This window comes from Emydura macquarii, unplaced genomic scaffold (assembly GCF_026122565.2).
Source record: "Emydura macquarii macquarii isolate MOO-44397 ecotype Brisbane River unplaced genomic scaffold, CSIRO-AGI_Emac_v2 contig_2636, whole genome shotgun sequence".
NCBI lineage: Eukaryota > Metazoa > Chordata > Testudines > Chelidae > Emydura > Emydura macquarii.
In genome coordinates, this window is record NW_027132773.1 from 23029354 (window position 1) to 23051591 (window position 22238).

The window sequence follows — 22238 nt, forward strand, 5'->3', positions numbered from 1 at the left end:
AAACCAGGAGGAGCGGTGGCCCTGCGTGAGGGGTGGCTAGAGAGCAAAGCGCTCTGCAGCGACGGAGGGACACGGACAGATGGGGACGGCGCAGCCCCCGCCCCGCGCTTCACAGCGGCCAACTGCAGCGCCGGCTCCGCAGGTTGCAGACCGGCCACCCGCGCCCGTAGTTCACTTCGGGGGCAGCCATTTGTCACAGCAAAAATGTGTGGCCCACGAAGCGGAAGTCTGGGGGCGGGGACGGGGGGGACATTTAGAGCTGACCTGCAAAGACAGGGAATCCCGACCCACGGAGCTGAACCTCAGCCATCCACGCCCTCTGCTAGATGCCAGACCTGACCCCTTCCCTGCGGAGTAAAGGCTCTTGGGGAAAGGGGGTAAACCCAAAGTACCCCCGCCCAGCCCCAATATTCTCAGAGTCATTGGGTCAGACGTGCTAAATCCGTTCACACAAAGAGCCGAGCAAACCGGCCTTCGAGACAGATTGCACACCGGTGTCTGCACCTCTCCCGGCTCCCTCCTCTTGGCTAGAAGTGAACCAATGTTCGAGCCAACTAACAACCCCCCTGGCGTTTTTATTTCCGTCTCCTTTTTTTTTTTGGCCTGCCCTGCAGACCTCGCAGCACTCTGAGCTGATTAAACAGGCTCCTTTCTCTCCGGTTCCGCCTGCCCACTGTCCCGGCGGTATGCGGTGTAAAACCGAAGTCGGGGGGTGGGAGTGAACGCGAACTGCTGCAGTGCCGCTCTATCAGCTCGTGTGCTCAGACCCGCTTCGCTCAGGGCGTCACCCGGCGCTCAGGCATTTTACGGCAGCTGAGTTACTGGGGGGGGGAAATGGGAAGTGATTCTGCAGGCAACCTTAGCTGGCTTTTCAGATGTGCTTTTCTGTACCTCGGCCTTTGTTTATTTTACACATTAAATCTTCTGTTAAGAAGGCCCCTAATGTGCTAGTCTGGTGTGTGTGTGTGTGTGTGTGTGTGTGTGGACCTTTCATAGCACTTTCCAACACATATTTAGACAAGCGAAGTTTGTTTCAAGTTTATGCCCTGTGTCGGTTATAAATAGGTTCACCGGCAGTGTACAGATTCCGAACAGACAGACATTCCCAGCGAGCCGTGACGAAGGGAAAACTCCTGGCTTACAGAATGACAGACTGGGATTTAACCTAACCCCCTCGGCCGGTCCCTACAACCAAGCCCGTCTCGCGTCTGCTACACAGCCCCTTTCTACAGAGCCGGAAGCCGGGCGCCAGTCCAGATCCTGGGCACACAGAAAAGAGCAGGGCTCCCTGTGTGATCATGTGATCCACTGAAGAACTTCGCAGCCAGGACCCGGAGCTCTGTGTTCATAGGCAGCACCGCTCAGAAACGTCGGAGCCTCGAAACTCGTAAAAGAAACCGGAATTGTCCACCTTTTTGCTCACAAGAGAACACGCAGCTGGGAGACGTGCCCACTCCAAGGGTCTGGTAGTGACTGAGGAACTGTAACTTCCCAACAGCTGATCGGTTGTTTATTTCGCACCATCCCCGGCAATCCTCCCTTGTATCTGCTGCCACATCGTTGTAGCGCTTGTGCTGTCTGTCCGTCCGTCCGTCCGTCCCCAGCCATTGCTCTCTAGTCTCCCACCTTCCTTCCCGGAGAGCACTGGAACTCGTTCCCCTCCGCTCCTCGCCCGTGACTTTCCGCCCGCGGGACACATTTTGCCTCTCCACGCGTGGCCGTCGGTGTCACAAGCGGTTCTGCAGCGGTGCAGGGCGCAGCCGACGGGCGGGAAACCGATTCAGTGGAACCTCAGCGGCCCCCTTCGGGGAAGCCAGAGGACAATTGCCCGGCCCGAAATTCAAACGCGGACAACCGCTTTTAAGCGCTTAAAACTGGAGGACGCCGCGGCTAAGGACCTTGGAGGACGGGGCGCTGCGGTCGCCGCTCCTCGGATTCCGTGTTGCTGCCCGCTGGCATCGCCCTTTAGAAAAGATCCTCCCGGCGGGGTTGTTTGTTTCGTGCCAAGCAGCGCCTTCCACGCGGGAAACCCAAACTCCCGGTCTCCGGGAGACGGTTACCTGGGCACCCGATCCCCGGGCCGGACCCGATCGCCGCCTGCGGCTCCCACCGGGCTGACTCGCGCCTCTTTTTGTGGAGAGCAGTAAATAACAATAGCAAAAGAAGCCCCTTAGCGATCCGCTTTTCCTGTTACCAGTGGCTGGGGACCGCGCCTGATTTGGGGGAGTTCATTCGGTTTCGCAAAAGGAAGGATTTAAAAGAAACACCTAAATTCAAAATCTCCTTTCCAGGCTCCGCCGTTCCTCCGCGCTGTTTTCTTTCTCTGCACCGTTAGGAGCGTGCTTAATTTTTCAGCCAGGATTGGCAGCTTCTGCTGAGCAGCTAATAGTATAACAACCCGGCTTTGATAAATCCGAACTAATTACCCCTCTTAATTAAAGTCTTTAGCAGTTGTTTCAGTGTTTTGGCAAGAAAACAGGAGTGGTTTGCAGTTAGAAAACAGCAGAGACTAAGCTCACAGCAGAGCTGCTGATTAGCACTTGGAGCATTTCAAGGACCTGGCACCAGCCAGCTTTGATTTCCATCCATCTTCCCTCCTCGACGGAACATAAATATACACAACACACACACACACTCCTCTGTGTTGGCGTTACCTATTAACCGCCCCCTCCCCAGCCTTTCTTTATCAATACATTAGGAATCGGTATGGTGGGATCACAGTTCTTTAATCATTGGTCTTGTAGCTGAATAATTTAAATAGCTAATGCGCCCTTGATGATTCAATCATCATGCTCCAAGTATTTATTTCCATCAGGTCACCGAATTCATTTTTCACGTGCAAGAATCAAACCGAAATTCAAATCCGTACATAGCGAACCAGCTCTGTCCATATAGATACGATATTCAGGGTGGGGGTGAAGGGGGCGAGATATCAAGAAGGGACAACCAGCAGGCATCTGAGACAGGGCAGAACCAACACACTGGAAATATATACACATCGAAATAATTAGAAGTGGTGCAGCCTTCCCGATTCGGATAATACAGATCCCAATAAATACAGCAGAAATTGGCTTGGCTTTTTTTTTTTTTTTTTTTAAACCATCTCCAACCCTGAGATGTTTAAAAAAAAAAAAATCGAGTCTTGGGGAGAAAAACCAAACAAACCCAACAACAACAAAAAGAAGTAAACGACCAGCCCATCCATGTCAGTGGCCAAACAGAGCATAATACACAAAACCGCTTAACGGGGGCATGCAAAGAAGCAGGAGGGCGGTTGCAACGGCGGGGCTCCGGGTTGCTTTCGCCGGGGGTAGGACCGGGCTTGCGGGTCCCTCACTGATGGTGCAGCTGTTGCAACAGCGTGCCGGGCGTCTGCAGCGGCTGGTCCGGCCCCGGCTCGGCAGGGGCTCGCGGCAGTCCCAGGGTGCTGTCGTGCAGTTTGCGGACGTGCTTCTTGAGATCAAAGTTCCTGCAGAAGCCCTTTCCGCAGGTGGGGCAGGTGAAGGGCTTCTTGTCGTTGTGGGTGTGCATGTGGAAGGTCAGGTTGTACACCTGGTGGAAAGCCTTGTTGCAGATATTGCACTTGAACTGCTTCTCGCCGCTGTGGGTCAGTTTGTGGTTTTTGTAATTACCTGGGAACAGACAAGCCAAGGGTCACGGACCCTACCTACAAGGGGGAGAAAGCTTTGTTTGTCCCATCCCCAAGCCCGAGCGCAAGCTGCAAATGTTCCGTTGATCGTTTTCAACTAAAACAAAAGGCCACAAAAGCCACCCACCCGCAATATCCCTGCTCGAAAATGCATTTCTGGAACCAAATTGTAGCGCTCTGGATACAAGAAGGTTTATAAAACCTACAAACGTTTAAAAGGAAAGAATCTGCACGCTAGCCTGAGGATTATTAGAATCCAAGCTTAATATTAAATAAACGAAGGTTCTCGCACCTGAGCAGAAAGATGGATAGTAAAAATAGGACATTTAGGAGGAAATTAAAATACATTGGAAACTGCAACTCGCAGTGCGATATAGAAACGAAAGTTCTCTGCTCTCACTCCGCGGCGAGCTTACATCGGCCGCTTGAGATACAGAGAATTCAACATCAAAATGGATCTCAAGGTTAAAGCCGACCCAAGGGTTTAAAAATAAATAAAACAATAACAGAAGAATAACCATAATTGCTAATGAATAAAGCAAGCCCTCCTGCAAATGGTTTCGATTGTTAACCTCGCAGGGTGGGATTCGGAGACTAGCCAGAAGCGGTGTAAAACTTGTACCTTTTTGATGAAATCCTTTGCCACAAAATTCACAAACAAAAGGTTTGTAGCCGGCATGGATTCGCGTGTGTGTGTTTAAAGTGGAACTTCGGTTAAACGCTTTGCCGCATTGGTTACACTTGTGAGGTTTTTCCTATAAGGAAACAAAAAGCAAATACTTAACTAAATGCATGGCAAAGCGCTTTCCAGTACTTGGAAATCTGGGGCTTTAGAGAGACGTGAGACCGACGCAAAATCTGTTTACAAAAAACAAACGAAAACAAAAGCAAAAGCCTCCCAACCAAATGACACCGTTTTAACAGTTTTCTGTCCGAACGGATCAGCAAAAGCAGGTGGAAATAGGCGTAAGATATATTCACCTGGGTGTGTATGATCTTGTGCCGGCAGAGAGTGCTTGCTTGTCGGAAGCCCTTGCCACAAACTTTGCAAACAAAGGGTCTGGCTCCTGTGTGGACTGGCATATGGCGAGTTAAATTATAATGTGCATTAAATACCTTGAAAATTAAATCAGGGGGAAAGAAACAATTAGAATCAGAAAGCAACCGGGGGAGGGGAGCAGTTCTAAAACGGGAGCAGAAAATGGGGTAGAAACGTGCTGTTACTTGCCTTTCCACAAACTTCACACGTGAAAACTTTGGGCTTGCTGCTGGGCGAGCTCCGGCTGAAGTCCGAGCTCTTGAACGCGATTTTCTCCGACAGGATCTGGGCACTTTCTTTCATGTAGTGCTGGAGCTGAGCCTGCGATAAGTCTTTAAAGGCTACTCCGGATGGGTACTTTTCCACGGAGGGGAGCACCAGTTTGTTTCTCTCCGCCAGGTACGCCTTGGGCTGCGGGTGCAAAGGAGAGCTGAGGAAATAAGAAGCCACCGGGTGGATGTTGACACTGGACTGCGGGTGACAAGGGCTGTCGCCCCGGTTGAAGTAGCACAGCGCTCCCATGGCGTGGAAAGAGGAGTGATTGACCACTCGCGGTCTCACCAGTTTGTACTGCTGCAGGGGCAGGGCATCGCGGGGGAAATCTCCTTTCAGAGTCAGGGCACAGTTCAACAGATCGCCGCAGCTGAAGGAGGAGGAAGAGGAGTCCAAGTGAGCCTTCCTGGCTTCCGATCCGGCCAGCCCCGCTTTGGGGAGGGGGTCGTAGGCCACCGGGACAAAGGGGATCATGCAGGGGATGGAGGAGTTGAGGTGCAGAGCGTGTTTGGGGTCTCCTTTGGGCACGGCTCCTTGGAGGAAGTGCGGGACCGGGTTGGACTTGGGCTCCGGAGTCCTGGCCATTATTCGCTCAATGGAGAAAGCGAGGGGTTTGGAAGTGCTGATCATGTTGCTTCTAGCAGACAGGCTTTCTCTGGCTGGAGAAGTTGCTAAGATTTTGATTGCCGTGTGGTGGCCACTATTGTCCATGGCTGGATCGCATTTGTTCGCCGGGCTGAGCAGCTTTGGTAGACGCCTCTTTTTTCCCCCTCTCGCTCCCCACTCTCCCTTTTCTTGTCACTGATCTGTGAGGAGGGAGCCCCGCATCGCCGTCGCCACCATCATCAGAGCCTCCCCGCCAGTGGAACCAGCCTTCCCGGTCCAGTGGACGCATGCCAGCCCATCGCCGTTTACTTTGGCGCACCAGTGGTTTAAGGACAATCGCTGCTTCCTTCTATCAATAGAAAGTGTTGTGTCAATAACGCAGCCAAGATCCCGCCAATCGTTAACTTCCAAGAGGAGAAGGTAAACTAGATAATTGCTCAATTCGCTTCCAACAGTCAACAGGAAAAGTTTCCCCCCTTCACCTCCCCCCCTCCCACGCTCCCCCCACTCCTCTAGCAACTTTTCATTGGAGCCGGAGTCTCCCCCTCCCAGAGAAGGAGGGGTCTCTCTCCCCCTCGCACTCCCCTTCTCTACCCCCCCTCCCCTCTTTTTGTATTATTCGCAATCTGTTTCGCCAGGCTTTAGAGGCCCAGCAGATCCGACATCAATTTTCTTGTTTGGCTCTAAGTGACAGCATCTGAAATCATTGTCCAAGTGCTAAGTAAGGAAGCGAAGCCCAGCGTAGGGGCGCGCGCCGGCTCGATTTGTCAAACAAGGTGCTGCAGGAAAAGCGGCGCCGAGGGAAGCGGTTTGTGTCCTTGCCCCTTTCCAGCCTGGTCTCTGGATGGAGTGGGGGGGGGGGGGGGGGTGATGTCGGCTGCTCTGCTGCTGCCGGTCTCACGGGCGCCGAGCTCCCAGTTTGGAGGGCTTTGGTCTTTCGGAAAAAGCCAGCGACGGGGCTAAACCTCGCCCCGGCCCAGCTTCGAAGCCACGCCACGAACGGCGAGGCCAGGCCGCGCTTAAAGCGAATCACCGCACGTGGAATGGAAACGCGGCGGGCGGAGGAAGTGCTTGGCCAAGCGGAGACCGCCTGTGTATTCCCCAGAGAGTTCACCAGCTCCTAGGCGCCCTAATCCTGACGGGGGGAGCGCTGTAGACATACAGGGGCCCGGCTCCCCTGGTTCCCAGCCACAGAGCAGGAGGAGAGGGTCGCCCTCAGTGGTTTTTGACCTGTCTGTTCATGCTGATCTGCGGATAGAGAAGGGTCAGTTGTCCCGTCTGCCCCGGCCATTGGCGGCTGGCATGGAAAGAGAGGCCTTGCAGCTAAGGACAAATCTGTGTGCAAGCCTTCTCTGCTAAAGGAAGCGCCGCAACAGGCAGCACTTGTGCCCGGCCCGGGGCATTGCGGTGCCCGGCCGCCGCTGCTCCCCGCTGCAATGGGCTCGGCGCCTCCCCCGGCTCCTGTACGGCTGAAGCTTTCGGGGGGCCCTTAGCGGGGCCTGGGTGTGGCCGAGCAGCCGCCCCTTTGTGTGCCCCCCCCCCTCCCGGAGGGGCCTGTGGCATGCTCCCCCTGCACGACTCCATGCTCGGAAGGGCCTTTCGCACACGTGGGAGGGGAGGCAGAGCCCAGCCGGGGCACCGCAGCTGGGGATGGCCCCGCCACTCTCCCCCGCTAGTCTCTGCACTTCGGGCGCGCAGCTGGGGCCCAGCAATAGCCCGCCCGCGGCCCGCGGAAGCGGGGAGGCTGGCGCAGAGGGCTGGACGAAGGCCCTGGCCCTGTTTCAGGGGGAAGGAGCTCCCCGGGGGCTCTAATGGAGAGACCCGAAATGGGGCCAGGATGGCAGGGAAAGGTCGCTCAACCCCCACCCGCGAGTCCGGGGCAAGGCGCTGCTAGAGACCCTGGCCCAGCCCCGAGGGCCTCCCCAGCGCTCCGCGGGGACCGGCCTGTGGGGCACGGAGAACCTGGACACGGGCTGCATCGCCGCCGCCTCCGGGGCAGAGAAGGGTGGATCCTCCTCTCCCAGAGGAGCGGACATCTAGAGAGCCAGGTACCGCAGGGCCCGTCTCCTGGGGGCCCGCGGTGGGGACGAGAAGGAAAGCGGGCGGGGGGGGGGGGGGAAGTGCGGGTCCCTGGCGGGAGGCTGACGCTGGGAGGTCTCCCTGCTCCGGATGCCCGGGTGGCTGCGGCCACAGATCTTCGACTTCCCCAAGTACATGTGGCACCCCCGGGTCCATGGAGCTCTGTCCGGGGCAGGCAGGCGACAAACTGACCCAGGCCACAAAAGCCAGCTTTGCCTCAAAGCAGAGTGGTAACATCGGCCCACTGCGTTGGGGTGTGTTACTGGGAAGGGGGGAGGTCCCATCCCTTCCCATGGCACCAGCCTGGGAGCCCGGCCCTGGGAGCACAGCTAGGCCTGCGATCCCACATGCAAAACTCCCCCATAGTGCGGGACCAGGGCCCCTATGTCGGGCACAGCAACCCCCAGGCCTCTGATTCCTCAGGGGAGGGAGCTGGCTTGTGTCTGGTGGGCAGCAGTGTGGGGAGATGCCCGGGGCCGCTGAGCAGTGGGAAGTGGACCCAGTAGGGGCCTAGGGGTGCTGGGATGGGATGGAGAGCGAGGGAGCAGCTGGGGGGCTGGACGAGCCGGGGTTGGGGCGGCACGGATTTGGGAGCGCCCCGCCGAGCTCCACGTTTCCCCTTTTTCCCTGCTGGGCGCTGCTCCCGTTTCTTCCCTCCTGGGTGCAGACAAAGGGCGAGCGGTGGGGGTTACCGGGGGGGGGGGGGGGGGCGCTGGAGTGGGTCCTGCGGCAGATGGGTCGCGGTTAAGACTTTAATTGCTGCCTTTTAAGGGCTGATCAGGTTCCCACAGGGGGGGCCCTCGTCTTACCTGCTGCTTCCTGCATCAGCACCTAAAGCCCCAGAGACTCCTCCAGCGGCCGGGCACCGCAGGGTCCGATTGAAAGGCGCACCGGAGAAACTGCAGCACTGTGTAGGAAGGAGTTTGACAGGGACACAAATGCAATCAGATTAGCGTATCACGCACCTGTGGGAGGGTCACTTCGTCCAATTTGACTGATCTTCATTTTCTATCGTGCAAATCTCCCGGGTCTATTTTGTGCCTATTCTAGGAGAAGTTTCCTCCTTCAGAACAATTTACATTTAATTTGATCTAGACACATTTCCTCTTAACTGGTGGGGAAGAAAGGAATTATTGTTGTGTGGGTTTAGATGCTTCAAATCCCCTGTACTTAATAGGTTAACAGGTTGCTTTTAACTGGTCTTTTTGGGATTGACTTTTTGACATGTGTTTGAAAGTAAAATAGATGTCGTGTCATCTGAGCAGTGTAAATATCCCAGAGCAGCAATTACAACCCTTCCATTAGTATTACACTGGCCTTCTTAATACTGAAGTGGTAAAGAGGGCGCTTTGGAAATCTTGATTATTCAGTACTTGTTAATGGATATTTTCCCCTCTGTGCTTGGCAGAGAGGAAAACTTGTCCGCAAGCCAAATTATTAACTAGCCATCCAAGAGATGTGGCTGTCTTTTCAGGAGCAGCTTCTACTTGACAGAAGGGGGTTTTGCTAACGCAAAAATTGCCGAAAATCTAGTTACGCTCTTAAAGCAGCATGATCTTTTTTTCCCCCGGCTCTTTTCCGGGACATTGCATCTCACTCAGGCCCATGCTTTGCTAAAGGTATTAGAGTGGCGGTTCTGCTACGCCACAAGCACCTCTCCAACCAAATTCCTGGTGCTGAAGGGACGTATTCCTGCCACGTTTAGATGGATACGATTCGCCGGCTTGGCATCTTCTATTTGCAAAGGGCATGCCTTCGAACTGGGATGTTTCACCATTTATTTGCCTTTCTTTTTCCAATCTCTGGCCCTTCTCTGTAGCCAGGATGTGGCTAGGATGTTGCCCTAAAAAGGGCAGTCTAGCCTGTTCTGGCTAGGGAAGTAGCAAACCCCAGGTGACCTCCCTGAAGTTAAAAAAACCTTCTGAGGAATTAAGGGCAAAAGTTTGCCTCGGCTACAATAATTTCGTATCCTCTCTGGGAAAGCCGCTGTTCTCTTTTTCCCCGTAATCGGTTTTGCATTTCATTCGCTCCTAAACTATGTTCTTGATATTGCTCACTTGCATTATTCTCATAACATATCTCTACATGCATTTAAATCCGAGCCACAGGCGAATTCATCCCGTGGTCAAGATTACTCCAATCTGAACCCAAAGGCGATTACAGCGATGTAAAATACCGCCTAATCCTTAATCTTTCATTTCTTCCTCCGTAATAAAACACATAATTCCATTGCCTTTTTAAATAAAAAATGAATTGAAAAGCATAATAATTTCTCCGACCTTCTGCTGCGTGTATTAATCTTCTCCTGGACGTGTTTTACAGTCCCCCTAGGAACAGGCTGCATTTCACCGTCGGATCTGGATAAAGACAACAAGCTTCTTCCACTTGCTGCATATTAGCTCTGGGAGGAGAAGGCGAGGGGAATCTAGCGTGTTTTATTTGGGATTAGTCTTCCGGGCGATCTAGGGGAAAAAGCAAGGAGGAGGGTCCAGACGGCACAGCGCTCCTGCCTGCTTCACTGAAGGACTCTGCCGGCTTCCTCTGTATCTGATTAGTATTTGTAGTCACTTTGTAGAGATTCGTTCACAGCCACTGCTTTGTTCTTATTTAATGGCCATCGGGATCCCACCTTTACAGTCCAGCGTTGTTAAAGGGCTGATTTGCCCTCAAACAAAAGCCGGCAAACCCAGATCTATAAGTGCCATGCCGTCCCCTAGACTGCTCTGTTGCACCGCCACGCATCTCAGAACAGCGCTTTATATCCTACACCGTGCACACGGACATACCTGGACACAGCGGAGTGCATTCACCCGGCATCTCCAGGGCTTTTTCAATGTGGAATTTAGTCCCTGGTGGTGGTTGTAATGTTTTAGAGTTCATGTTTTGGTTTGGTTTTAAGGTGTCTCTAAACTATAAACGAGAAATGGTTTATATACAAGATTTACAAAGAAAAAAAAAAAGGGGGGGGGGGCATTGATCTCTGGCTTAACTGCAGAGTCGCCGGCCCCCAGGTCATTTTAATGGAGCGGGTTCAGTTGTAACTGCCCCATCAACACCCCTTTGGCAGGACTCTTCAGTCGCTTTCTTATTCCGCAGTGACTTGCTGTCCGCTATTGCTCCGGTCTGGCAGAGTGAGCACGCTAGGCATTGACATGCTTCATGATCCGGTATCAGACTGAATGGCGATGTTATGATATGTCAGCAGCGCGGTCCTTTGGCAATCAGCAGGTTCCGTTGTGAAGCGCCCGCACTATGTGCAGAAGAAATATTGACGTAGGGTTTGTTTGTTTTGTTGGGCATGAAATTTAGGCGTCACTATCTACTAAATTCGTTTGGATCTTTCCTCCCCAGCAATGTATATGAGTCCACGGCAAGGGACATGGTTATTTTACAGTAAATCATGGTTGGGGTGTTTGTTTGTTTGTTTGTTTCAGTGAGTCCATCTGCAAAGAGTTGTCTGCACCAGAAACAAACCAACAAACGTGTCTGATGCCATGCAGGCGACCAATCTCCGTGCCGATCACCACGCTGGTGCGAATTAAAACTGTGCAGGTAGCGATCCTCTAACCACCTGTAATGAAAGTTACAAGTGACACCCGTGGAGCCGCACTCCCGGCTCGCCATCACGCACGCCCCCGAGTTGTTGCCGCAGCCCAGCGCTGAGCACGAACTCCGGCAATCCCAGCTAATCTCATCAGGCTGCCAATGAGGGGGCCCGGCGGTGTCACCAACTCCAAGGGCCCTTGGTAAAAGTGGCTGGGAGGGGCCAACAGCAGCTGGCGCTATGAATGGCACTTCCCCACTTGTTCCTTTCCAGTTCAGCAAATGGTGAGCTCAATTCCCGCGAAATGAACGTCCTGGGCTGCCTGGCTCAGGCAAGCCGTGCATTTTAAGCGCTCTCAATCGGAGCTTGATGAATAACGAGCTTTGCTTTTGATTTCTTCTGGTGTATTTGGAGGTCGGGCCGGGAGCAGGTTTAGCTAAACGAGTAAAGTGCGGGAGTTTTGTGGCGCAGCCCGGCCGCTGGTCCGGTCCCGAATTCCAGGTGCCAGAACGTTCGTGCCTTCCTCTTACTCCGCTTCGCTTTTCAAAAGAGACGAGGTTCATTGTAAACGTTGCGCCTACAGGACCCGTCCCAGGCTGAATCCAATCCCGCAGCAAATCCTGCTCTTCTTTCTCACACGTCCCATTGACTTCTCCATGTTGGTTTTCGGCACTATCACATCTCAACGGCACCAGTGCTGCCGTGCTATACTCCGGTCATAGCCGGCTGATCCATTTAGACGGGGAGGTTTGCTCTTTCGTTTGCTGCCCAGGTTTGACTGCGGTTTGCGTTCAGGCTGTGTTACCGTTCCGTAGTTCTGTACAGTTCGTAAGAGGACTCATTTGGGGGAAAATTAGTTTTCAAAAGCCCCAAATCATATTTAAATAAAACAAAACAAAAACTGGCAGTGGAAGTTGGAGCGAAGTTGCTAGTCACAATCTACAATTCTGGACATTTGGAAAACTCCTTAATGAGTACAATTATTCTCTGGGTACCAAGGAACAATAAGGGAATTTCTACCAATGTACAGAAAATAGTCTCAACTTTCTGTATTTGGGAAATAATTCTCTGGTTTTGTCGTTCCCCCCCAATCTGTTTAAATTGCAATTTTTTATTTGCTTATTAAACTTTTGATTAAACGTCAGTTTAATTAAAACATTTATTAGAGACTCGGCTTGGGGAAAAAAAAAAGGCTCATTGTCCACACTCCCGAAGATTCGTGTTTGTTAGATGTGGGTAGCTGTCAGAAACGTATTTTGGTCAAGCCTTCATTGCTTTGCGTGCTCTGGCTTGTCAGGCAGACTGTTATAGACGCATCCGTAGATTGTCTTCGCCACATTTGATTTGATGGAGTGGGATCAAATCCTATTAGTAACCTAGGTCTCTTAGAATGAAAACGTTTAAGGATCCTACTCCATGAGCCTGATTCAACTCTTAAAAGACTCTTCCTTGAGTGCATGGCTTTTTGGATGAGGCCCTATATCACCAGTGCCCCAGAGAGAGAGTCTCACCTTCACATTGCTTTTTGCTGGACTCTTTTCTAAAACACCTTTGATGCTAGCAGGTTCTCTAACCCGATGAGCGGCCTTTTCAATAAGCTCTCGTGCCTGCTTCCAAAGCCACCCAGCGACAAACTCACGACCGAGCGATTTCAGCTTTTGCAATAGAAACTCCCAGGTTATCAGGGGGAATTTGATTGCTGCATCTACCTGCTTTAGTTTTAAGGGCCTCAGCATGTACATTCATAAATAGGGAAGAGGCGACATGACTGCCTTGTACTGAAATAAACTGAGATGGCGCCCTGGGAAGAATGTATTAACTGGGATAACAATCTGCGGATCAAATAGGTCTTTCTGAAGTCCGGTTTCCAAAGAATTCACAGATCCTCAATGTAAACGTCACCGATGTAAGGATAAGAGAACGGCCAGGTGGCGAAGGGGAATATATGCCCTTCCGGATGCATTATCTGTATAAGGAGTAATGCACATGTACAGACGGGGCTCTCTTTAATACGGTTTATAAACACAGCGAGTGGGCTTGTCAGGTCGTTATAGGTGTAACAAGCTGCACAAGGGGCTTCTAGCCGCTTCAAACGCTGCCCCTTCATCATCCAAATCCACCCTTATGCGCTAAACCGATCAAGCCCACTGAGTCCCATTTACAGATGGGGGAAATCGAGGCAGTGAGGTTAAGGGCCATATCCCAGGCCACAGAGGGAGTCGGTGGCAGAGTGAGAGCCCAGTCGCCTCCAACTCGCACTCCTGTGCGCAGAGAGCTTCTCGCTCTCGCTGGGGGCCGGATTCAAAGGAGGCCCATTCACTTCAGGGTGCTTCGGCTCAGGCCCCCGCACCAAGGCTGCCAGGCTGTGTCTCTTCATGCAGCTCGTCAGCGCGCACCGAAGGGCCGAGCCGGGTTTCCCTAGCATGGATCCAACCGCCAGGCAGCCTGCAGTGTGGACGCTGAAAGCCCGCTCGCCCTCCCTGGCCCTGTGCCCGGCTTGGCTGCACGGCAGCTGCGCAGTCGCTGTGCGCTTGACTCCGACTGGCGGGCTGCACCTTCGCTTTTTGTTGGAGCTGGCGTGCACGGCGCTGGCGCTGAGAGCGAAGAGCAGCGCAGGCACGTTCCTGCCCTGACACCCTGGGCGCTCCTCAGCAGCGTTTTACCAGCGGGTCACAGTTGAAGGGGGGTGGGGACTGAACGCGTTCAGGACAGGATCACACCGCTCTCCTTTGTAAAAGGGTTTCCCGGCCTAGTAAAAGATGGGGGGAGGGGGAGCTGACGCCACACCCCTGAGTTACACCTTCACAGACTTATCCCTGAACCCGTCCAGCTGCCTTCCAGTCTGTCACCGCCACCTGTCACCCCGGCGCTTCGGGCTGGCGGAAGGTGGCGGAGAGACAAACGCTACACGACAAAGAAAATCGCAGGCTCTCAGGGGCGGGGGCATCCTACGCGGCTTTCCCACGTGTCCCTGCTGGTCCAAAGCACGTTACTGTGAACACCGGCCTGCTCGCTGGGCTTTGTACCGCAGCGCGGCCCCGCTTCTCGGGACTAGACGCGGTTAAAGCCGTGAACAACCCTCCCAACTCAGTGAGTCACGGAACGTGAGCCCCTCCGTCGGGCTCTGAAACAGGAGCCTCGTGTCTTCTCGCACGTCTACATTTGCCGGAAAAGCTGCCGCGACGGCCCGGGGCTGGCGGGGGTTAAATACGGGCTAGATTCACACACCAAACTCCTCCCTTTCCCCCTGCAGTCGTAGCTGACAAGATCCAGCAGGTGGGCGCGATGTTAGCGAGCGCACGAGTCGTGATCTGCTTTGGTAACAAGTCTTGGGGGGCTCGGCCCGGCGCAAGGGGGCTGAATCCAGGATTGTAGCTGGAGGGACAGTCTCGGGGGAGGAGCAATTGGCCCGGGCCCGTCAATTTTCTTTCAGATCTTTCTATAAAAGCTCTTTGCAGGCATGGGGCAGACGGAGTGGCAAACCCAGGCCCCCCTTGCTCCTGGTACTGCCGCATAGGCGCCTTCGTGGTGGCTCTCCTCAGGCCGGCCCCTCCCGGTTACACACAAACCCGCAGCCCCTGGTTTCTCTGCGGCTGGTAGATTCGGAAGCTGCGTTAGGAGCCCGCCGGAATCGGAGCGAACGAGTCCTTGGCTGGCCTTTCGTTCCCACCGGCGGGGTTCACGCGTGGGAAGAAGCCGGCTACGGAACGAAACGGGTCTTCTGGAGCCTGGCCCAGCAAGTCCCTCGCCCCCCCCGGCACGGGGTTGGGAACACATTTCCTCAGGGACATTTCAAAACGCTCCCGCCCGTGTAGGCCCCGCTGCTGTTCCCACTGAGGTCACAGGCCTTGTCTGGCCGCAGGAGCCGAGCCCTCAGCTCAACCTCTGAGCACAACCACCCACGATCTGCGGGACTGGAGGCTGTGGCCGGCTTAGCCCGACGATTAGCTACTAGCACAACAGGCGAATGCCTCAAGAAATGATCTGGCCTCTCCGAAGTGCTACGATTAGAGCAAGTGCTAAAGAAACCGCTCGGGTGAGCTGCCGGGTGTGTTCTGCTCCGGTTCCGAGAACAACTTCTGGACCGGGCAGCGGCCTTTCGCGCTCGGACTCTGTTACTCGCTGGTCAGCGGGTTTGTAACTTGGTCACAGATACAAACAAGGCCCTTTTGCTGCCTTTGCTCAAAGCGCTGCTCGGTGTAATTCTGACAGGCGGGCCGTGTTTTGCCAGGAATAAGGCGCTTGGGGTTAAAAACGATGGCGACCAAACGGAACATATGCTGAGATCTCTTTAGGTTCATGGTAAGAAACTCAGCCTGTCTCCACAGCACAGGAGTTCACAGATCTGACAGCCAGACTACAGTAGGTGATCGAGTCTGACCTGCAGGGAACAGGCCAGAGCATTTCACCCGGGCGTTCCTGCAGCGGGGGGATTCTTACCCCTCACTGCCGCAGTCAGCGCCAGGGAGGCCAATGAGAACTTGTTCGAACTGGAGCAGGCGGTGGAAAGGCGCCAAACGCTGGAGAGTTGCTCACAAGCTTCCCCAAGGGCCCTTTCCAGTTTCGATGTTTCTAACTCCAGCCATTGGAGCTGGTTAGGCCTTTGTCTGCTAAAGACAACGAATGCTTTTTACTTGACTTTCTGTCCGCTCTTCAGCTGTGAAAAAAGCTTCTGATCCACTGTGAAGAAAGGCACTGTGCCCAGCTCAGTACAACAGCGGGGCAGGAGGACAGCCCTGAGCACGCCGCCAGAGATACCAGACCACGCAGACACAGCCCCTTCACCTGAACTAGGAATAGCAGCCTGCAGCACTGGAAGGGTGTTACACCACTTCAGCTGACCACTGGCTCCAGGCAGCCTTCCACACTCGAGACGCGCTGCGCTATCAAGCACGGTTACGCTGGGATGCTGAATCTCTCTCTCAGGCCAGGTCCATCCGTCCCACACAGCAGCCTGCCCCAGGAGAAGAACTGGGCAACTTCCTGGAGCTTGTCTCCGCTCATTTCAGAGCAGATGAGGGCTGGAAGGGACCTCAGGAGGTCATCTAGTCCCACCCCCTGCTCAGAGCAGGACCAACCCCGACTACATCATCCCAGCCATCGGGGAATTTCATGTCGTGGAGGAATAAAGGATGAAATACAGAACTAAGACATTTCATTGGGGAATGAAGGCTAGCTTTCCCTCTCCCCGCCGCCTCCCGGCCCCTCCAGCTACATACACACTTTCGGGTCGGATTCAACCCCAAACCCTACAGGGCTGGTGCGGGACCGCTTCTGCTTCCTCCAGTGGCCGCCTCCCCAGCGGGGTCTCCTACATGCATCTTGAAGGCAGCGGAGAAGGCAGGAGGCAGATTTGGGCACGGATTGGGTCTGATCCGATAGCAAGACACTTCTTCGCTTCAACGGCCTTTAGCTCGGGGCCTCGTAAAGGTTTCACCTCGGGGCTTGGCCTCCTGTCTACACTGCTCCCGGCTGCTGAGCCTGCCTGCTTTTCCTTGCCTTCCATCAGGCCAGGGGTGAACTTTGGCTCCTTGTGCGTGGTGGCTTCTCTTTTCCCAGCGGCAGGCTCTAGTCTTAGGCTGTTATTGACGATGAGTTTGTCAGTTCAGAAGTCCCGCTGGCCAGTAACCCTCTGACCTCAGCCCTGCCATTCAGCCGGCTTTCGTGCACCCGGAGAGCATCCTGGGGGCGGGGGGACCACAGCCTGGGTAGCATCTCTACAGGCAGGCATAAAGGCGCTTTCAATGAATGACCAGTTGCACAGGAACAGTGACATGGTGCGTTGATGGCTCCAGGAGAGAGGGATTCCTGTGCAAGTGGCTATGCCAATAAAATACATTAAGTCACAGTTATTAACCGCAGTCCAACAAACCCCCAAATGAGTTAAAAACGACCGAGTGCAGACCTATTACCGGCTCGGAGAAGCAACCCTATTATTTTCCACTTCATTTACCTTCTTGTTCTGCTTTCCTTTTGCAACTGTGCCTTCCCCGCTTCCCTCCGCACTACTGCGGCCCTCGCCTTCCCTTAATAAGACCCACGCCGCTAATCAAGAGCAGTCGCAGATGCAGGACGCACACAGAGCAGGAGTCCGGAGAGGAAAACACTTGGGCTCACACGTCTTTTGTTTCGCGGGGTTTATTAGCAGCATGTTAACAACTGGAACTATTTGAATGGGCTCTGCTCTCCCGGTAATAGCCCGACTCGCCGGCTAGGACTAGGACGAGCCCTCTTCTACTTCCATTGAAAAACCAGTCTATGGGAACCGACTGTTACATTAATTACCTAGCACATTATTTTCCCGTAAACTTTTTTTTTTACACGCTCCTCAAGGGGAAGATAAATTGCTTTAACGCTAAACCCCGCGGTCAGAGGCAAGACCCAAACCGTGTCTTTCCTCGCATATGATCGCTAAAGGCGTCAGCGTTGATTGCGAATCTTTTTAAAGCTCTCTGAGCGACTTGTTGCTGCCCAGAAACCCCCCAGAACCGGTTCTTTGATTTCCTTCCCACCCCCGGATTGTCAGGTGTCCAGCCCTTGCAATTGCCTTTCAGCTCTAAAGATCTGGAGGCTCTTTTCTTCCCACTCTGAATTGGTATTCTGTACTTTAGAGAAAACGCCAAACTCCTTCGGCAGCAGCAAAATGCAAGAACAGCCTGGCCAAACCCCATCCTGTGCAAACACTGGTTACACAGAGGAGTGAGTTCAAACGCAGATCCCAACACACGCGTGGAACTGCAGGTTCCTTTCTTCTGTGCTGAATTCTCGTGTCCCGGTTCAAGCGAAATGGGGCTGCTCTGTTTATTATACACAATGTAGGGGAGGTTCTACAATGGTTAGGTTTACACGGAAAGTAGGCTCTCCGCAAATCACATGCATATTCTGGCTACGCTGCTTTGAGGGGCTCCTGCTGCGGGAATAACCTTTCCTCTTTTGATTAGGTTCGAGCAGGGTTGACCTTCTCTTTGTCTTGGTTTGTTCAATGGGGTGCACGAGTGGCCTAACTATAAAAATAGCCCCACCGTTAAAAAATCCACAGACCAACGCTTCCCACTACGTCCTTCTCATTCACAGCAGCCCAGCCACAACAGCCAACAAAACACTTGGGCTTTCCCTGAACTCTCCCACTGTCCTGGGCGGCTGAAGTGCGGCAAACACACAGCACAGCTTTGGAGTTGCCCTCCCTGGACAAGGCATTCACTAATCTGTAATTGTTGCCAGGCCCGTGAAGGCAGTTTGCAGAGATGGGGGCAGAACATCAGAAAAACTCCCAGGGAGTTCAAGGGCAGGACAGCACTTGTTCGTGTTTGTCCAGAGGATCAAAAACATTTTAGGGCGCTACAGATTTCCCCACAATAGTCTCCCCTTCTCCACAGACGAGGGAGCCGATTTACCCTTTCCTCTGACAATTCAGCCATTAGAGGTTGGATTTTGCCAGTTATTCCCGAGACAATTTTTGGATTTGGGGGTTAAACCGTTGCAAATATTGCCAGTGCATTTCCCGTGGCGTTTGCGAACCACAATGTCCAGAAATCGCTCCTGACACGGCAGAAGAGCCCACCTCGTGCTCCGATCCCAGGGAATCTCTGCTTTGCGGCTCCGCATTTGCTGAGCGGGGTTGGTCGTTGTTTTCCCCGGTTTCTGAGAAGTCGAGTTACGAGGAGCAAGCTCTCCAGCGAGCTCTGCTTGCAGACATCTCGTCTGCCAAACCGTGTAAAGGAGATTTTGAACGACGTGAATTTCACAGGACACCCGAGCTTCGCATGCCGTGCAGGATGGTGAACAGGGCAGCTAATACATAAAGACGATCTATTCTGGGTTGTTATTACATGTGTGTAAATAGCCTCTTACAAAATCTAGCCTGACTTGCGGCTACAAAAGGCACCTTTGTAAAACGCCACCGATTTAGCGCCTCCGGTCAAAATAGCAAAATCCACGCAGTAAGGGGTGAATTTGCTTGGAGGAAGTTTGCACCCTCCTAGGATTCCCCAGGGATCCGATGGGGACAACTGCTGCGAGGGCCGTTCTGTTCAGAACTCTTCCGGGCGCTGCGCGCCCCAGATGTTTGGCCCCCGGAGCGCCGCGTGACGGGGACTGGGACATCTGGCCACGGGCCTGGCAAGCCAATCCCACCCCATCATTCTTGCCACGAACCAATATAGAAGAACGAGCCTTCTCCTGCTGCCGCGTGGAAGCAGCTTCTCTCTCCAGACCGACGCAGGCAACCGGTGTCTTGTGATTCCCGAGTCTGCCCATCCCGGTCCCTTCCTTTTCCCTCTGCAGGGCGAGGGCTTTAACCCTCTGAGGCCGGGGGAACCACTACTGCACTTAACGTGAGCAGAGTAGCAAATCCCCTCTCCTGCCGGAGAAGGGGCAATGAAAATTAAAGGCAACTCACTCAAGGAGGGACAATCTGGGGAGGCAGAAGGCGAGGCAAAGCCGGACCTGGAAAACTTTACCTCCTCCTCCCTGTGAAGAGGCATGGATGGTTTTCAACAGCAAATTATGTTTGATTTTTCCCTTCTATTTCATTTAAATAAACTCCTTTTCGGTTTGGGGGAGTAATTGTCACTCTCTTTTCTAAGTAGCTGAGCTATGCAGACGTATCACCTGCCTGCCCTTGCTCTGCACAGTTTATATGCACACTTAATAACAAACTCTCTTAACCGCGCTAAACTTTTCAATTATCAGACCGTTTGTGCTTCCAGAACCCCTCTGAAGTTCTACGACTGTCACAGCAAGGAAACATCGTGTAAGCTGCACATTTCTGACTTGTTCTGAGTAAAACACTCCACTCTGTTAAATTAAGCACAGACATCAAGGGTCAATGGGAACTTTAGTAACTTCTTCCCACTCCTTCTTCAGATACTGTTCTTTCAAAATTCCTTTGGCTCCCATCCATATGAAGAGAGGATTTATACATGTTCGCTGAAAAAATCAGAAACACTGTGGGGTTGTTTTTTGTTTTTGTTTTTTTAATAGGAACAGCAAATTTTGAGAGAACCTTGTCTGGTTCTGTTAAACTCACATTAAAGGCATGAGGATATAGGTGTTTGTTTATATAACACTGCCAAGGGCCTCAGATATTCAAGTAGTTCTCCGTTCAAAGCAGGTTATCAAATACCACAAGCATTCAGAAATAGCTTACTTGTTTTTACAAGAAAAAACTAGATGACAGTTTGAATGATTTGAAATACTGAAAACATCTTTTAATTTTAGAATTCTATACAAACTTGGATAGATACAGAGGTGGTCATGACAAAATGTGTTCTTATTGCCTGCAAAATTTCACATAGAAATAGAAACACTGATGGCAAGCTTACTGACATCCAACATGATGAGATATCCTTAAACTTGCAAATGAATGTAGGGAAACAGAAGACACAATCCTCCTAAATAGTCTATGTGCATTTTGTAGTCCCTGGAGTTCTCCTATTTATATACCAAACTCAAAGCACTATGAACCAAGATTTAAGTTTTTAATGCACATCACACAATGAAAAATTAAGTACAAAACAAGAACAAAAAACATATAAAGTGTAATCCTGAAAATACACTATATTTTAAACAAGGGCACTGAATTATCCAAGAATAACTTCCTGTATAATTGTGTATTATGTGAGGCACACATCTCTTTTTCTGCACTGGACGTCACTATTTGATGGAGTTACAGGAACAAATGGTAACTTTAACAAAAGGTAAAGAAACTTAATCACAAGTGGAACTCAAACTCCATGCCCACATTCTCACAGTTCTAAGCAAAGCTATACATTAAAATAGACTGAAATCAATGTCCTCAAAAAATTCTTGGCACTTTTCCTCCCAATAATTCTGCTTTCAGATTAAAAAAAGTGGAATGAATTACATTTTTGGTACTTGAGTGTTGTAAATCAAAACTATAAATGCAAATACAAGGACAAGTTACAAAACAAACACCTCGTGTTGACTTTCTAGGTGAAATATCTCACTATCATCCTTCTTCTTCATCGCTATCTTTCATGGTGATACCCTGAAGTCCTCCCCCATTGGTGACTGAGACGGTGGCCTCCTCTACTGTAAGGCGGCTGTGAACGGTATCATAGGTTTTACTGTTCAGTGTTCCTTCCAAGACACCCTGCAATCTGAAGTCTCGGTAGGTTTTCTGTGGCAAGAAGAGAAAACATTCTAAATGCACCATTGGATTTTCCCAAGAAGCCCAAGTATAGTCTAGCACTCACCGCATAAGTGCCCAATTATACGCTATTAAAAGTTTCATTCCTTTTAAAAACCTAAGCCTACCATTTCAAGGGGTGCTGGTGCCTTCATTTTTGGGTGACAGCTCAGCACTTTCTGGAAATCAGATCCCTTTAAAACATCCCAAGATGACCTCTCCAAAAAAGAAGACGCCCCAAATTACTAATCAGTTTTGAGAATTTGACCCACAGGACAGAACCACCAGCAACAATGTTGTGTGTCCATGTAAGCAACTTATTGTCACAATCATCTTGACCTTGTGCATATAAATCTGTTGTATCTATCAAATCAGGAGAGATGTCTAGTGATAAGCCATCTCACTTGAAACATTATATAGTTCAAGTTACCAAGGTGTATTTGCAATTATTTCTTTAAGGCAGTTGTCATCAACTTTTTCCTCTTGTGCACCACTTTGAAAGAAAGATTGCTTTTTATGGGTCAGTTCCCCTCCCAATACAATAATCTCCTAAATACTTGGTTCCCAAAGATCTTCTCTATGCTTAAGTTTGATTTCTAGCAGTGGTAGCAACCATGGAAATGGACAAAGGTGTTATAAGCTTTTGTCTAACGTTGGGTAATTTTTGCAAAACGTCATTAGTGTAGACAATGTTAAATTGTTTCACTCAATGGATACCAGAAAAGGATCTATTGTCCACAACTGAAAAAAACATTCCTTTAAGGTGTTGTGTTTTGTATTAAGCTTCCTCATTCAGTGCATATTTCTCAGTAACTCTGCAGTCATCTCATTCATTCAGAGATAACCTGACAAAGAGCTTTGTGAATGTCTAAGCAATTTGGAATAATTTTGTTAAATC

General features: G+C 51.7%; 2 protein-coding genes across 5 annotated transcripts in view; both read right to left on the reverse strand.

The window, feature by feature from the left end:
• Positions 1 to 2499: 2499 nt before the first annotated feature.
• On the reverse strand, positions 2500 to 5672 carry FEZF1 (FEZ family zinc finger 1). 2 transcript variants are annotated; one of them, XM_067563974.1, is made up of 5 exons: positions 5250 to 5672; positions 4878 to 5099; positions 4631 to 4765; positions 4272 to 4404; positions 2500 to 3632 (listed from the first exon to the last, which is right to left on the reverse strand). In XM_067563974.1, exons 1-5 carry the CDS (start codon positions 5670 to 5672, stop codon positions 3334 to 3336), a joined length of 1212 nt encoding a protein of 403 aa, XP_067420075.1. In that variant the 3' UTR covers positions 2500 to 3333. The 2 variants fall into 2 exon arrangements, with proteins under 2 accessions (XP_067420075.1, XP_067420074.1); XM_067563973.1 differs by having other exon boundaries at positions 4878 to 5672.
• Positions 5673 to 20374: 14702 nt separating this feature from the next.
• The window catches only part of CADPS2 (calcium dependent secretion activator 2), a 501284-nt gene continuing 499420 nt past the window's right edge, over positions 20375 to 22238 (reverse strand). For all 3 annotated transcript variants that reach the window (XM_067564292.1, XM_067564291.1, XM_067564293.1), the window contains one exon: positions 20375 to 21331. In XM_067564292.1, the coding sequence (XP_067420393.1) occupies positions 21161 to 21331 (171 nt within the window). In that variant the 3' untranslated portion in view covers positions 20375 to 21160. The remainder of the gene's footprint in view (positions 21332 to 22238) is intronic.